At 40.2% G+C, this 16,093-nt stretch overlaps 1 protein-coding gene across 3 annotated transcripts in view; it reads left to right on the top strand.

The window, feature by feature from the left end:
• The first annotated feature begins 1,389 nt into the window (after positions 1-1,389).
• The window catches only part of LUC7L (LUC7 like), a 36,226-nt gene continuing 21,522 nt past the window's right edge, over positions 1,390-16,093 (top strand). For 2 of the 3 annotated variants that reach the window (XM_024553117.4, XM_024553118.4), the window contains exons 1-3: positions 1,390-1,565; positions 3,439-3,533; positions 8,083-8,181. In XM_024553117.4, the coding sequence (XP_024408885.1) occupies positions 1,505-1,565; positions 3,439-3,533; positions 8,083-8,181 (255 nt within the window). In that variant the 5' untranslated portion in view covers positions 1,390-1,504. Of the gene's footprint in view, positions 1,566-2,389; positions 2,461-3,438; positions 3,534-8,082; positions 8,182-16,093 lie in introns of all 3 variants that reach the window. The other variant, XM_024553120.4, reaches the window with a different exon arrangement.

Below are 16,093 nucleotides of genomic sequence, written 5' to 3'. Positions count from 1 at the left end.
TCCCCCTACTGCGGATGGGGATGTTGAGGTGGAGACAGGAGGTAAAGCTCAAGGGAGATTTACTTGTAGCCTGGTTCCTAACAGGCCAAGGCCCAGTACCGGTCCTCTGCCTGGGGTTTGGGTATCCCTTCCTTAGGGACTCAGGAGACAGTGTGGAAGAGAGTTCACAAACAAACGAGTCCTTTTAACAGAAAAAGAAAAGAAACCTCTACACAGATTTCGAATAAAGTCCAGAGAGCTTTAAACACAAGAGGAGTGAAAGCTTGGACTCAACAGAAAACTTACCCTCAAGCTCCTGAAAAGGCGAGAAAAACAGCTTGTTACAATGGCTGGCTCCGTAGGTGCCATACTTGCGTGCTCACCATCCCAGGGCTATGGGGCGTCTTCTCTGGACCCCATGTGTTGACTGCAAACAAAGTGTCAGCCAGTTATTCACTTAGCAAAAAAAGACTTATTCGGGAGTAAAGACAGGATTGCATTACAGATCTTGGTGCCATAGTGAATCACGTGCAAGTTCACGGTAAACAATGGAAAGTCTTTTATAGAGGGTAAGGGGAAGTCTGTGGGGAAGGGTTGTTATAGCCTTAGAATTCTTCTTGTAGGTCTTTCTTTCATGACTCAGGACTTGAGAGTTCCTCCTACAGGACCTCCAGATTTCTGTTCAGGTTAAAGACTCATTAATTTGTAAATTGGCTAGCAAAAATCCCACGGGATTTATTTTCTTGTTTAGTTTGTCAATATTCATCTTGACCCTGACTGGTGTGGTTCAGTTGGTTGAGCTTCCTCTGGCAAACGGAAAGGTAGCCAGATGGCTGGTTTCTGGCCAGGGCACATACTCTGGGTCCACGTCAGGTGCTTAGGAGAAACAACTGATCCATATTTCTCTACCTCTCTTTCTCCCTCCCTCTAAAAAAAGTAGCCCTGGCTGGTGTGGGTCAGTGAATTGAGTACAGGCCTATGAACCAAAGGGTTGCTGGTTTGATTCCCAGTCAGGGCACACGCCTGGGTTGTGGGCCAAGTCCCCAGTGGGCGGGGGGTGTGTGAGATAGGCAACTGCACGTTGAAGTTTCCAACTCTTTTCTCCCTCCCTTCCCCTCTCTCCCTAAAAATTAAAATTAAAATAAAATAATTTAAAAATAAGTAAAATAAATACAAATTATATTCGTTTTGTTTTATTGAACGTTAGCCTCCGTAGAACCTACAGATCTTGGGCTCCAAAGTAGAATCAGAGTATACTGGTGTTGCCCCGTGGACTACGCTTGAAGAACCCAGCCTCATTCTCCTCCAGGGCGGAGTTGTACACCCACCGGCCCCTGAAACTACATTTCCCAGCAGGCCAAAGGCCAGAGCTGATGCACTTCCTCCCGACATTCCCCCGAAACAGGAAGTAGCCGAGAGGGCTCGAGGCCGACGCGACCATCCTTCGTCATTGCTGCTACCGCTGCCGCTGCCGTTTCCTTGAGAGGACTCGTCGCGGCCGTACCTGCCGCCCCCGCTGGCCACCATGTCCGCCCAGGCGCAGATGCGGGCCCTGCTGGACCAGCTCATGGGCACGGCCCGGGACGGTGAGTCGGGGCAGCCGGCCAGGCGAGGGGCTGGGGCGGGAGTGAGGCGAGGCCGCCGGGCGGCCTGAGGCGGGGGCAGCGACCGTCTGCGCCTGCGCTCTCCCCCCACCCCCGCCCCACGCGCCGACGGCAGTCGCCAGGCCTTTGTCTGAGCGGGTTCTCCTGTTCGGCTGGCTTTTCTCCCACCCTCCGCGGATCTTCGGTGGGCTTCTTTCTCCGAGCCCGCTCCGTCGGTGGGGCATTCCCATTTACGGTTTTGCCATGTACAACCCGGTGGGCGCCGCAGCTTCTCCAACCGGGGAGTCGGCGAAGGGCTGGAGCTAACATGGGCTCCAAGTCGCTGGCAGCCTGGGAGAAGCTACACCCGAGGGAGCCGATGGGCCTCGAACCCCGGTCGTTCTTGTTCTGTACCGTTGCAAGGAGAGCCGTAAATTGAGCTTTTCTTACGTGGGTTCCTGCCTAGTGCTTTTCCAAGCTCCCTTCCCAACCACACAGGATCGCTTCTGTTTAGATAGCGCTTGTCAGTCGGTAGGTAGGTTGTACTGTAGGGAGGAGTGCAAGATCATGATGGTTGTTTCAGGAAAAAGCGGTTGCATCTTTGCAAAACTACATACCTGCTGTGGTTTGTGTTTTCTACTGAAGTAATGAAGTTGTAAGTTCACACTGGCACATTCGCAGGGCTGTGCAAATTCTTTGCACTATATTTCATAGGTGAATAAGTGCTTTTTAGCTTTCTTTGTATATTGAGTTGCTTTTGAATTGCTTCCCATATTTTTATTTCATACAAACTGAACAATTGTGGCCCCTCTATTTTATTTATAAAGGTTCAGTGTATCTTTGCCTGCCTACATCAATCTGCAAGGGAGTTGCAGAAAAGCCTCATGTTCATCGAGCCGTGAGTCACAACCAATTTCTAAGCTGTTATAACAAAAAAGTGTTTGCTTTTTTTCACAAGTAACTTTAAAAGTGTAGTTTAGAAAGAAAACATTTTCAAAAAAAAGACACTACATTAATCCTGGATGCTTGCAAATCCTAAGATATATTCCTCCTTTAGTATTACACAGCTCTGTGTCATATACACAGATTAGCTTTAAAATTTGTCACATTCCACTTTGCCTTTACTTTTATGTATCATTCCCCTGACTTCCTTACTGCAGGTTGGGCAAGAAAACTTTTCCTTTAAAACTTTTCAACAGCGGGCATAAAATTCTGCAGCTGAGGTCTTGAAGAATGCAGATGGGTACAGTATATGTTGGAACTCACAGTGTGTATTGACTAACCTAGTTCTTTTTTGCTTTTTTTCTTTTTTTTCCTTTTTTAGTATTGTCTTGTTAACAGTGACTCCCAGGTGCCAACTCTCTTTTTTAAGGGTGGGGGTGAAAGAGGGATGAGAAGACTAGGTCTAGATTATTTATTAGTCAGTGGTAGGGTTTGAAAGCTTTCTTTGTATGTTTGGGCAAAATATTGCCTATACACTCCTCCACAGCAAAACGATTAGATTAATAAGTAGCTTTTGTTGGTGGAAACTACCAGTTATCGGTCATACGTGGTGATTCATGGCCCTCTGATTAGCATGGGTTTTGGTATCTCATTGCCCACATGTATGTGTGGGACTAATGGCCTTTTGGTGCTCAGTCTTTTACGTTTGACTCCTTGACTTCTTTGGCACAATGGCGGAGTCAGATCTCATTAAGTGATTCTTCATGATATATTTAGCATCAGAAAACATCTGCATTCCGCTCCAGTTGTAAATATCTCTAAATCAGCTTTTCAGTGTATTTGGTAGTCTGCAAATCATCCAGGTGAATTGTACCAGATATGCTTTTGTGTTTAACATGGTATTATCTTATTTAAAACCACAAATAAATTTCAGGAGATGAAACCAGACAGAGGGTGAAGTTTACAGATGACCGAGTCTGCAAGAGTCACCTTCTGGATTGCTGCCCCCACGACATCCTGGCTGGGACGGTAGGTGCATTGGGTGAGGGGGAGTCACAGAGCACTCAGACAGGGGTGCAGTATAGGTAGTATAGATTTTCCAAGTTGAATTCTGTTTTCCTGTATCAGGTAGAAATCACCTTTATTGCCCCTTTAAGTTACAGATTCTGTTAAGTGTAATTTTATATTGTGGAACATATTTTCTGTTATAAAATTCTCTCTTTGAAGTTACCAGGTTTTTGTGAAGTCATTTATACGGAAGTATTCAGAGCTAAGTAGTACAAGTAGTCTCATTTGGCTACAGCAAAAAGTGTACCTCAGGGTAGCCTATAGTTCTTTGAAAACCTGGGCTTGGTTGGTTTGTTTTCGAGTTAAACATAGTGCTAGACTTTTTATCTAACAAGATACGTTTCTAACCCGGATTTTCAGGTTTTCTAAAATAGTTGGGAATAATGTTGACTGTCTAGTTTTGTATTATGTCACCCTTTTGAAAAACTAACATATCCAATGAATTATAGACCCCTAAAATGTTTAAGTTGACTTCAGATGAGCCAAAAGATAAGGGCTAGTTTTTTTGTAGAATGTGTGTGTGTTCAAAATTAGATAGGATTTAAGAAGACTAAGGAGTGGAGGATAATCTACCGTGATTCACCATTTGTTGAAAAGGAGTCCTATAAAGATCAGCACCATTTAAGACTTCACACCTACATCATGGTTATAAAAACTGTTTTCTCATTTTAAGGGTCAGGTGTGCATGTACTAGCGAGTATCTTCTTTGTGATTAATCATTGCTTTACTAATGCAGTCCTGGTGGGAGCAACCACTGGAAAACTGCTCAGGTGTATTAAATCTCAAGCTGGCATTTCTGACAGCAAATGGGAAATGAATGCCAAACCTTGTGACTCTGTTACCTGAGGCTTGTCTGCACTTTGACCTTGCGTAGGAAAGCATTATAATTTGAGTTTGCTGCATATTGTTTGTGTCACTCTGTAAATCAGAGGAAATCAAGCAGGATAGGCTAATTCAGAGCCAAATAAATCCATCAATGTAGATGTCTGGTTTCTATTAATCATAAACAGTTCAGCCATAGGATATGCTCCTGTGGGAAGTTTCATAACCTAGAATTGTTGACAGATCTTAGTAGAAGAAGTCAGAGGGAGAAGAAGGACATGCACCAGAGTGAAGCATTTCAGCCATGTTTTTCTTGGTCAGGTCCCTGTATAGCATTGTTCCAGAATGCTGGTGAGTAAAATACCTTGACTGAATCCATTTCCTACAAATGTTTACCATGTTAGCTATAGAGTAATTCACCAGACATTTATTGGACAGCTACTCTATGCCAGGCACTGGGGATATGGTGCCAGTAAGACAAAATTTTTACTCTCATCTAATGTTGGAAGAGGACAGACAATAAATAATAAATAGAAAATGGACTGCTTTACATAGGTTAATAAGGTAAGGCCTCTTAACGGACATTGGAGTAGAGACCTGAATGGTGAACATGGGCCTGGTTTGGGCATATAATGCTCTGGGTAAGAGGATGGATCTGAAGGAACGCCACTGTTAACATCCGGACTGGTGTGAGTGAGGGGGAGGGGGAGCGGAGGCTGTGGAATCAAATGAGTGGTAAGAAGCCACAGACTGTGTGGGGCTGGGCTGGGGCAGTTCAGCAGTGTGTCTGAGAAGGGGCAGACTGAGGAGAAGGAGAAAACCCAGGAGACACGTTCATGCGAAGATGCAAATACATCTCAAGAGCTGCCGAGGGTCATTTAGGGTAAGGATTGGGAATTCAGGGGGAGGTTGTTATAAAGGTTGAGCCTCATTGGGCGTGGGCTACGTGGAAGTGGGAGATGAGGGGTTCAGTTGAGGGATGGGTCTTACCGGGAGTTAGTGTTTTGTTTTGATCGGAATGAATGTGATTCTTCAGAGGGGAGCAGCAAGACGAAAGTGGTTATAACCCTCAGCCTGCTAAGGCTACTCCGGGCCTAAATTTTTGTTCAAAACCATCTCTTATTGTTAGGGTGAGGCAAGGGGTAGTGGAAGTAATAATTTTATTGGGGGCTTAATGGGAAAATGTAGTATTGGTTAGTAAATTTGGAAGAGTAAAATACAGTAGTTGGAGGGAAAGGAGTGTAATTTCTCTTCTTGGAAGAACTTTGTTTTCCAAAGGTTTTGGAAGGAGCCTTTAGTGTCCTTTCCTGTCAGCAGTGTGAGATCACTAGAGTGTGGAGAAAACAGGCGTTTGTGCAGTAAAAAAGTTCTGACATGGTGGAACATTCAGCCACTTGGAATGTTTTGGAAGGATCTAATGAGCGAGGTGTTTCAGCTCTGCTTGGTGTTTAGCTGCCAGGGGAATTGCCAGTCCTTCCCTGCCTCCTGGGCTGAGCCGAAGATCCTTCCAGAGAGTAACCAGGGAACCCAGGCTTACCCTCCACTTCCTTTAGCAGTGTTTGAGAGCTCTCACCCAAAGGAAGAAACGGTGAATTTTGCTTCACTTGTGGTTACCTAATGTCAAAGCCTACCTGACATTTGGCACTTTTAAGAGTGGAAATTGGTTTTCACTTAAAATTTTTAGTACTTAAAGTTTTAGTGCTTACATCCTCTTGTGGTAGTTTTCCTTTGAGCAACAGGGACTTCATTAGCTTTTAAGCATTTCTCATGACTTCCACTCAGTTTTCAGCTATAATGTATAGTTTCATTTGTAGAAACTATATATTTTATTAAAATTTTTTAATATTTATTTTTGGTGAGAGGGGAAGGGAGGGAGAAAGGGAGAGAGACATGGAGAGAGACATGGTTCTGTTGCCTCTTGCATACCCCCAGCTGGGATTTAAAAGGGTGGATGAAGCAAAAGTCAGCCTTACAGGGACTGTTACTCAAATTGCAACTTTGCCTTCTAGAACCATTATTGCCCTACCTGTAGATCCTCCATATAACCAATATACCTGTATCTTGCTGTGAATAATGTGCCCCTGCGTATAATGTGCACCCATGTTTTTGGCCCAAACTTGCAGGAAAAAATTCTTTTGCTTTAATTCAGTGTTTTATTTATTTATATTTAGATACTTATTTTTTGTATTATAAAGGAACTTTAGCACTTATTTTTGAACATATTATGGTACAAGAAAGGTTATATAAAAATAATTACAAAACACAACACATACAAGGTGTTTCAGGTACTACCCATGTATAATGCGCATCCTTATTTTTCCCTCAAAAATTTGGGCAAAACTCATTATACACAGCAAAATATGATACACAAGCTACATATGACTTAAGAGTAAGAATAATGATGGAGAAAAGATATTTTAGCATTTAAATGCAAAAGTCTATCTTTGGTAGAAATAAAGATAAGCTCCACACTAGGCAGCTCACTGTAGTGTCACTATCAGTGGTGATACTGAAGAATATTTTTTTTAGTGAGCATGCTACACACCCTTTTGTTGATAGGGCACAAGAACCAGTAACCGTGAGCCTCTCTGATTTGTTTAAAATGTTAAGGATTTTATAACCCAGAAAAGTTTTTACTTCATTTTGAACATAGTTTGAGCTTAAAGGAATTCCTGGACTCCATCGTTTTTTGTTTAATAGTCATGTAGACATCTGCTTTTGCTCAATAGTTTGGACTTCAGAGATGCCTTATTGCGATGTTAGGCGATGTTAGGTTTTGTTAACTTGCACTCTGTCTTGAATATGATCCTCAGCATAAAAACTTCCTGTTGCTGTTTAGATGGTCAGAGGCGGGGTGTGTCTAGCTGTATGGCGTCTTGTACTCCAGATTTAGATAAGATCTATGTAGTATTTTAATTTTCCTATGTGTGCTTATAAGTAATAGCACATCAGGCTAATCTTACTGTAACAGATTATTTGTTTTAGTAAAAGAGCCTTTTGTTTCTCAAATGGGGCAACTGAATGGCTCAATTATTTGTCTGAGGTCATTTACCAGGTTAGAAGAATTTAGGAGGATTCTTTTGGCTCTGACTCAGCCTATTCTGCTTTATTCTCTTTGTTATAGGAAGAGCTACACAAAAGCCAAGTGTTAGCTTCTGTTGTAATTGCCAAAAACCTGATTTCTATCTGCTCTTTCCTTTTCTTGTCTCTGCAACTTGAGCATCTTGAGTAGTAAAGATTGCAAGAAGGAATGCCCAGAAGCTTGCTGTTATTCCGATGCTCTTATTTTCTGGCCTTTTCTTTGCTCACCGCCCCCCCCCTCCCCCAATCTGCTATTCACTGAATAGATGTTTCTTCTGTGACTAACGCAGAAATAAAATAAAATTGACAAAGCTAATTAATGTGGTTTTCATTTTAATTATCTCTGGTGTGGTTTTCATTATTTAATTATCTCTGGGTCTGAAAGAGATATAAACTTTTATACTCTTAAATGCATTAGTTCTGAGTACCATATAGTCATGGTGGTAAAAGAAAAATAAGGCTTCTCAGCCATATTCTGTTTCTTAATTTTCCTATCATAGTTTAGTATTCAAAAATGTATTGTTTATTCTGGTGACAGTTGAGACACCAGGTCATGTGCTTCCTAACGGGTAGATGTTAACGGTAAACTTCTGTTTGTTTCTCACAGCGCATGGATTTAGGAGAATGTACCAAAATCCACGACTTGGCCCTCCGAGCCGATTATGAGATTGCAAGTAAAGAAAGGGACCTGTTTTTTGAATTGGATGTAAGTTTTATTTGATGTTAATTAGTCCTTACTGTGAAGAGCCAAATACTGAACTGACAGGAATAATGCAGCATATGTAAGTTGTGGAGCAAACAACATAGATATTTGTTATTCCATCACTCTGGCCGAGGGCAAGAACACAGCCCAGTACCATTTTGTGTCTACCAGTTTGTTTATCACCCCAGCATGATTCTGTATTTTGTATATTTCATTTCCTTTTAAAATTATTTTTATTACATATCTTTATGATTCCTTGAACGTTACATTTATTCTTTCTTGTAAAAATGGTTTCATAATGTAGTTGTTAACTTTATTTTTTTATTCATTCAGTACAATGTTTCTATTTATCCATTTTGTTGGATATGGTTTGTTTTCATTGTTGATTGAGTATTCCCCAAACTGTACATTCTTTATTCATAGATAATAGGGTTGATTCTGGTTTTCTTTTTTCTGTTATGAAGAATATTATGAATATTCCTGAGTATCTTCTTGGTGCATGTATACAAGGATTTATCTAGGATATATTCTGTTATCCAGGATCTATTCCTAGGGGAGGAATTTGTAGCTTGGAAGGGATGCGCATGTTCATCCTTTCAAGTAGTCCTGTAATGTCCTTTTCTTTTTTCTCTCTCTTGTTTCATGAAGTGGCTATAGCAATTTACACCCCCAATAGCAGTGTATATATCCCCACCCACACTTAGTATAAACGACTTAAATTTTTGCAATTTAGTGGTAGTAAAATGATATTTTACAACTTTTCTTTATTATTGTCTCCCAAAGGAGCCTTTTTTTTTTTTTTTTTAAGATTTTATTTATTTTTTCCACAGAGGGGAAGGGAGGAGAGAAAGAGAGGGAGAGAAATATCAGTGTGTGGTTGCCTCTCACATGCACCCCCTACTGGGGACCTGGCCCGCAACCCAGGCATGTGCCCTTACTGGGAATAGAACCGGTGACCTTTGGTTCACAGGCAGGCGCTCAATCCACTGAGCCACACCAGCCAGGGCCCAAAGGAGCCTTTTTAAAGCCATTTTTCCTAATTTGTCCTCCTCCCCTCCGTGATACCCTGGATATCATGATATCCATGGTACCAAAAATAAACTTCATATAAGTTCATGTGCTATGATTCTTTCCACACCACAAACCATTGTAATATACCATTAAGACCAGTTTTTACTCCACCCCTATTGAGAATGCATAATTTAGAGTCACTCTTTTAATTTTTTTATTTTCCCTGATCCTCCAATACAAGTAGGACCTGAAATCAGTGGAGGGCTTTGATGCCATTCAGGTTCCTGAATTGAAGGTTGGGAAGGGACTGATCTTGAGGTGAGGAAGGCAGAAAAAAACCCAAGGAAAGGCATTTTACCTCCAAAGGACATTTTAAAGGATATGTTGTTGCTGGAGTAAATTCTGTTTAAACCAGCATTTTTAGTGATTGAATTAAGAATTCATTTTCAAATACATTCTTTTTTAAAAAGTTATTATTAATTTTTAGAGAGGGGGAAAAGGGAGAGAAACACTGATTGGTTGCTTCTTACATGCCACCAACGGGCCTGCCTTGCAACCCAGACATGTGCTCTGACTGGAATTGAACCCGGTGACCTTTTGGGTCACAGGCTGGCACTCAACTCACTGAGCCATACCAGCCAGGGCTCAGAGGCACTCTTTAACAACAGTGTGCTCTCAGCATTGAATCTGTGAATTAACTAAAAATGCCTTCAGCAACAGCTTATCTGTTGCGGATCATCATCAGATGGGTCTTGGAAATGGTAATTTTCTATATTCGGAGTTTTAATTCTTCAGTAACCTGAAAATGATTATATAAAGAGGCCATTACCTTGTGATACTGGGTTTCAGAGAATCTGGTAGGTATATACAGGTATGTAGGTTGAAATTTCAGTTTTAGTTACATAGTTTTATTGATCACAAATCTTAGCATTTCTACTAAATCAGGTCAGTGCACTTTTTATTTATTTTTAAAGGTTTCATTTATTTACTTTTAGAGAGAGGGGAAGGGAAGGAGAGAGGGAGAAAACATCAGTATGAGAGGATCGATTGCCTCCTGTCCATGCCCCAGCTGGGGCCAAACCTGCAACCCAGTCTGTTGGAATTGAACCGGTGACCTTTCACTTTGCAGGATTTTGCCCAACCTCCTGAGCCACACTAGTCAGGGTGGTCAGTGCACTTTTGAAATGACCCAATTAATTTAATGTCAGAATAGATAAATAGAGGAATTGAGACTACGGAAAGAGACTGAAACATATGTAGTAATTTAGTTTATTTTGAAGGGTGTGTGTTAAGTCAGAACAGAGAAGATGGGTTGGTTTTCAATGAACAGTGTTGGAAAGTATGGATTAACCAGTTGGAAAAATATCAAGTTGGATCCCCCCAAATAAATTTGTTTTTGACGTCTTCAGATATGATAAAGCCTAGAAGCTATAAGAGAAAGATGGATACATTTGTCATATGCTAATAAGATATTAGCACATGAAAAATAGCCATACATAAAATAAACTGGGGCAAAATATTTGTAGTATATGTGATGATGGGCTAGTTTCTTTTGCACAGGAAGTCCTCATTTAACATTGTCAGTGGCTTCTGCAACTTTAAGTGAAAAGATGTGTGAAGAAACCAGTTTGTCCATAGGATAATAATAGATATAAGCAAGAGTAAAATTCTTAGAGCATCTTGTGGATGTTGAATGAAACAGTGTTATTTGAGGACCTGCTATGTATGAAATTCATTGTGATTGACAAGAACAGTAGCAGTAGCTCAATAGAAAATGGGCAAAGGACAGAAAGGACATTTCTTAGCAGGCATCTAATCCTTTGGCAGGTGCTTACCTTCACTCAAGATTAAAGAGATGGAGAGTTAAGTAACCCAAATACAACTCCTGGATAATTGAGCATCTGTAGACGTGACAGCATATTCCAGCAGTGTCAGTGATGAAAGTATATCTGACTGAAACACTTGCATGTGTACGAAGAAGTTTGCTCCAGAATATTCTTATGGCGTTACAACTACGGGAAGCGGGAACCAAGAAGACTCTGAGTGAGGGACTGGCTAGCTCACAGCTCTTTGTGATGGAATGATGTATAGCTATGAAAAGAGAATTGATGTTGTTTAGTATATGTTGATGTGAAATTACCTCTAAGATTAAGTAGAAAAGCAAGATGTAGTGTGATGTTTCCATAGTGTATTTTCCAGAAAGGGAGGATGTTATGTACTCCTTGACAGGCTTAGATGTGTAGAGTAGGTTTAGAGGAACCCAAGAGATTATGAACACTCTTGTCTTGGTTGGAGGGCTGGAGCAGGTCGAAAGAGCTTTTTATGCAATGTGAAAATTCAACATATGTGGGAATTACTTTTTCATTTAAAAAGGTAACCATGCCTTCCCCTATCTCCTTAAAAATAATTTTGACATTATAGAAAGCTTATATTAAAATGTTTAAACCCTGGCTGGTGTGGCTCAGTGGGTTGAGTTCCGGCCTGTGAACCAAAGGGTCGCTGATTCCCAGTCAGGGCACATGCCTGGGTTGTGGGGCCAGGTCCCTAGTAGGGGGCACATGAGAGGCAACCACTCACTGATGTTTCTCTCCCTCTCTTTCTCCCTTCCCTCTCTAAAAATAGTGAATAAAATCTTTTTAAAAAATTTAAAAATGTTTGATAACCAGTGCTATGAACACATGGGAAAGGTCCTCCGGCCCTGGAGTGTGAAGGGTAACCTGGGGAGCAGCTGCATTTGTGTTCGGGTAGTCTGTCGGGAGCTGTCAACATCTCCAGTGCACACATATATTGTATGCTTCTCCCAGAACTCCGTAACTGGGAAGGTATGTCCTAGGGCTTTGTGCAAATGAATACACAGAAAATATGCTTGTTGCAACTTTTTTTTTCATTGGGAAGGAAAGAAGCTGTTGTGTAATGAAACTGTTTATTAATGGGGGACTGGTTACACAAATTGTGGTCCTATCATACTGATATTTCATAAAGCTCTAAGCAGTTACCTCTGGGTGTTGGGGAGATTTTACCTTAAAAGGTTTTTTTACAGTAAAGGCTCTAGGTATAGTTCCCATGCCATAGAATTTACCCTACTTTAAAAATTTTAAATTTATACATATTAGTAGTGTTTGGATGTGCCTCGGTTACTTTAATAATAAAAGTGGCTTGACTTTAAAATACTAAGCTATACTGACTTTTATTTCCTTAGTTTTGCTGAATGAACTTAGAAAGAAAAATGAAGCTTTTTCTCAAAATACATATTTGTTAAACTAATTTGATTTAAATGATTGTTGGTAGATAATAACATGCTCTCTGTTGCAAATTCCAGAGCTCTAGGAGGCTCTGAGACTTTACAAGAAAAATCTCCCCTTTCCATGTGATTAGCTGTCCACTACTTATCTATTGAGGTCACTTTTATCTTTCAAAGAATGTCCATTCATAATGAACAAACATATTTATCAGAGAGGCTAGTTGTGATTTTTTTTTGTTAATTAAAATTGCTTTTTAAAAAAAAAAAGATTTTGTTTATCTAGTTTTAGAGAGAGGGAAAGGGAGAAAGAGGGAGAGAAACATCAGTGTGTGGTTACCTCTCACGCACCGCCAACTGGGGACCTGGCCTGCAACCCAGGCATGTGCCCTGACTGGGAATCGAACTGGCAACCCTTTGGTTTGCAAGCAGGCGCTCAATCCACTGAGCCACACCAGCCAGGGCTAAAATTGCAATTTTGATAAGCGTAACACATAGGAGTTTTTTGGCCAGATGTGGTCAGTGGGCCCACTCCTGCTCCTTCTGACCTGCTGCTGCCTCCTGATAACCTGCCTGTTGGCCCTCTGCTCCTAGCTTGCCACATCCCAGGCTTGGGACCAGTAGTTCCCATGCGTCCATACTGAGGTTAGTTTCTAGAAGGGCTGCAATGTGATTATCACCATTGGGATATGGATACATGTTTCATTCTCACAAGTTGTGAACCATCATTAATCCATGATTTTTTCTGATTTTTCTTAATAACTTATATTTGTGTAGCTCACCAAATGTTTTGGTAGAATCTCTTCATGTTGGCAATAATTCTTTGAGGTAAGCCAAACATTTATCTCCACAAAGTGTTTGAAAGTGCTGTAAATTTGATGTTCTTCGCCAGAATTAATTGAAGCAGCATCGTGTGACGCTAGGAGGAATCAGATTCTGTTCAGTGGATTAATCAGGGATATTTAAGAGCTTTTTTAATCCAGGTTGTATTACAGAGACAGCTGATAAAAAATAATATTTATATTTTTTAATATTGAAAAAATTTTAACCAAATACATTAATTATTACAGGCATTTGAATTAGATTTTAAATCATTTTATTATACAAGGGGTATTTTTTTCACAACAGGTTGTTAGATCAGCATGAAAACTCTTCATCTAGATGGTACTAAGCCATTTGTTTATTTTAGAAAAGAAAAACTCTTAAAATTTGAGTTTGTAGTTGATTTATTAATTCATGATGCAGTAGTTTAAAGGAAAATTGTCTTTACAGAACGTGGCATTACTATTAAAATCTATTTTGTTTTTTAATTAGTCGTTGAGCTCATAACTTAAATGACGTTTGATTTTCAGTAGATCTTTTATGAGAACTCACCAGGCCTTTTTACAAATTTAAAATATTCGTAGACTTTAAATCACTTCTAAGCAATTTGTAAGAAATTGTCCTAGAAGAGTATTTGCCTGTGTATGAGAAAACATAAGGTGTTTATTGTATCATTTTGAATTGGTGAAAAGGGTTAAAATAGTTGTGGTAAAGTACAGTGAAATACTGCACAGCGGGATCATAGAAGACTTGTACACTGATGTGAAAAAGATAAAACGTACACTTGCAACACTTGTTTGGTTGGAATAAAATTTGTGCTTTTATATACACTTAAAAATTTTGTTTCTTAATTGCAGTTTACATTAATATTATTTTATATTTCAGGTGTACAGCATAGTGGTTGGACAGTCATATACTTTACAAAGTGGTCCCCCTGACATTTCCAGTAATTCACCTGCATTGTTCATAGTTATACAGCAGTATTGACTATATTTCCTATGCTGTACTTTACGTCCCAGTGACTGTTTAGTAACCATCAGTTTACATTTTTAAACATAATTTAAAAACATACGCCAAACTCTTAAGTGATTATTTCTATGTCACATAAAGTTAATAGGTTCAGTCTGATTGTTGATATAGTAGGCAGAAATGAAAATTATAAAGTATTTATGCCTTGTAACTTATTTCTACAAATCTCTATTCTAAGGAAGTATTTGGAAACGGATGCAGAAGTTTTTTGTGGGGGAAGGGATTGAACAACAGAAGTGTACTGACTCATAGTTCTGGAGGTCAGATGTCTGAGAATAGGTGTTGGCAGGCTGGTTTCTTCCTGGGGGCTGTGAGGGAGAATCTGTCCGTGCCCCTTTACTTGCTTCTGGTGGTTTGCTGACAGTCTTCGGTGTTCCTTGGGATGTAGGTGCATCGTCCCATCTCTGCCTCCATCTTCACGTGGTGTTCTCCCTGTATGTCTACAGGCAAACGTTGATACACAGACATGTTTGTTGTAGGATTGTTTATAAGATTGAGAAATTGGACATAACAAAAATGCTCAAGAAGAAAATGGATGAGCAAACTGTCATAGACTATGCCCTTGAAATTAATGTTTATGAAACCTACTTAGTGATTTTATTGCTTATGATATGAGCAAGACAAAGATACAGAATTGCATATACTGGAGATTTCAACTCTAAACTTGTGTCTGTGTACTTAATCAGAATTTACAGACCTGAATTCAAAGCCCTTCTCCTCTGTGCCCTTCCTGCTCCCTGGAGGCAATCCCTTATGTATTGCTTTAAAATACAAGGAAGCAAATGCTTTTTAAAAAAATACATATTTTTAAAGATTTTATTTATTTATTCTTAAAGAGAGGGCAAGGGAAGGGGGGGGGAGAGAGAGGGAGAGAAACATCAATGTGTGTAATCGGTTGCCTCTTGTATGCCTCCAGCTGGGGACCTGGCCAGCAACCCAGGCACGTGCCCTGGCTGGGAGTTGAACTGGCGACCTTTCAGTTCTCAGGGCAGTGCTCAATCCACCAAGCCAGGAAGCAAATGCTTTTTAAAAGTAACAGCTTACTTGTTAACTGCCCCATGCTGATCTATTAGCAAACTATTACAGAGCAGTTGCTGGAAGGCCATGTCACTGCCACAGTTAAGGCATTGACTGTAGGTGAGAATTCTGCAGCTCTGCTGGCAAAAAAGGTTGGGTGTCTTGCTCGTAGAACTTTCAACAGTATAAAGCTGTGGGTAAATGGAATATTCTACTAAAAAGAAAAATTGATTTACCAGTTTTTTGTTGTTTACTTTTTATTATAGAGAATCTCAAACAGTAGTATATGTAGTAGTGTAATGAATCTCCATGTACCCATCAGCTTCAGGAATGATCAGCTTGTGACCAGCTGTGTTTCATCTTTGTGTTGCCACTTCTCCCCCAAATCTCAAAACACCTCACACACTGCATTATTTCATCTGTAAATATTTCAGCGTTGCGATGCATACAAAGATCTGGTATTATACTTGCTTGTAACAGAATCTACTTATTTAGCATGCTTTAAAAAATGTGTTAAGGAAAAAAAATTAGACATGTAGAAGTGAACAGAATAATACAATCTTTAGGTTTCATCTCCCAGTTTTCAGTGGTTACTGACATGAAGACTCGTTTCATTTTTATCTTGTCTGCTCCCCACTGGATTATTTTTTTAAAAGATTTTATTTATTTATTTTTAGAGAAGGGAGGGAGAAAGAGGGAGAGAAACATCAATATGCGATAGATATATCCATAGATTGCCTCTCACATGCCGCCAACTGGCCAGCAATCCATGCCTGTGCCCTGACTGGGAATCGAACT

This window comes from Desmodus rotundus, chromosome 1 (genome assembly GCF_022682495.2).
Source record: "Desmodus rotundus isolate HL8 chromosome 1, HLdesRot8A.1, whole genome shotgun sequence".
Classification (NCBI taxonomy): Eukaryota; Metazoa; Chordata; class Mammalia; order Chiroptera; family Phyllostomidae; genus Desmodus; species Desmodus rotundus.
This window is presented reverse-complemented; position numbering and strand designations above follow the sequence as displayed.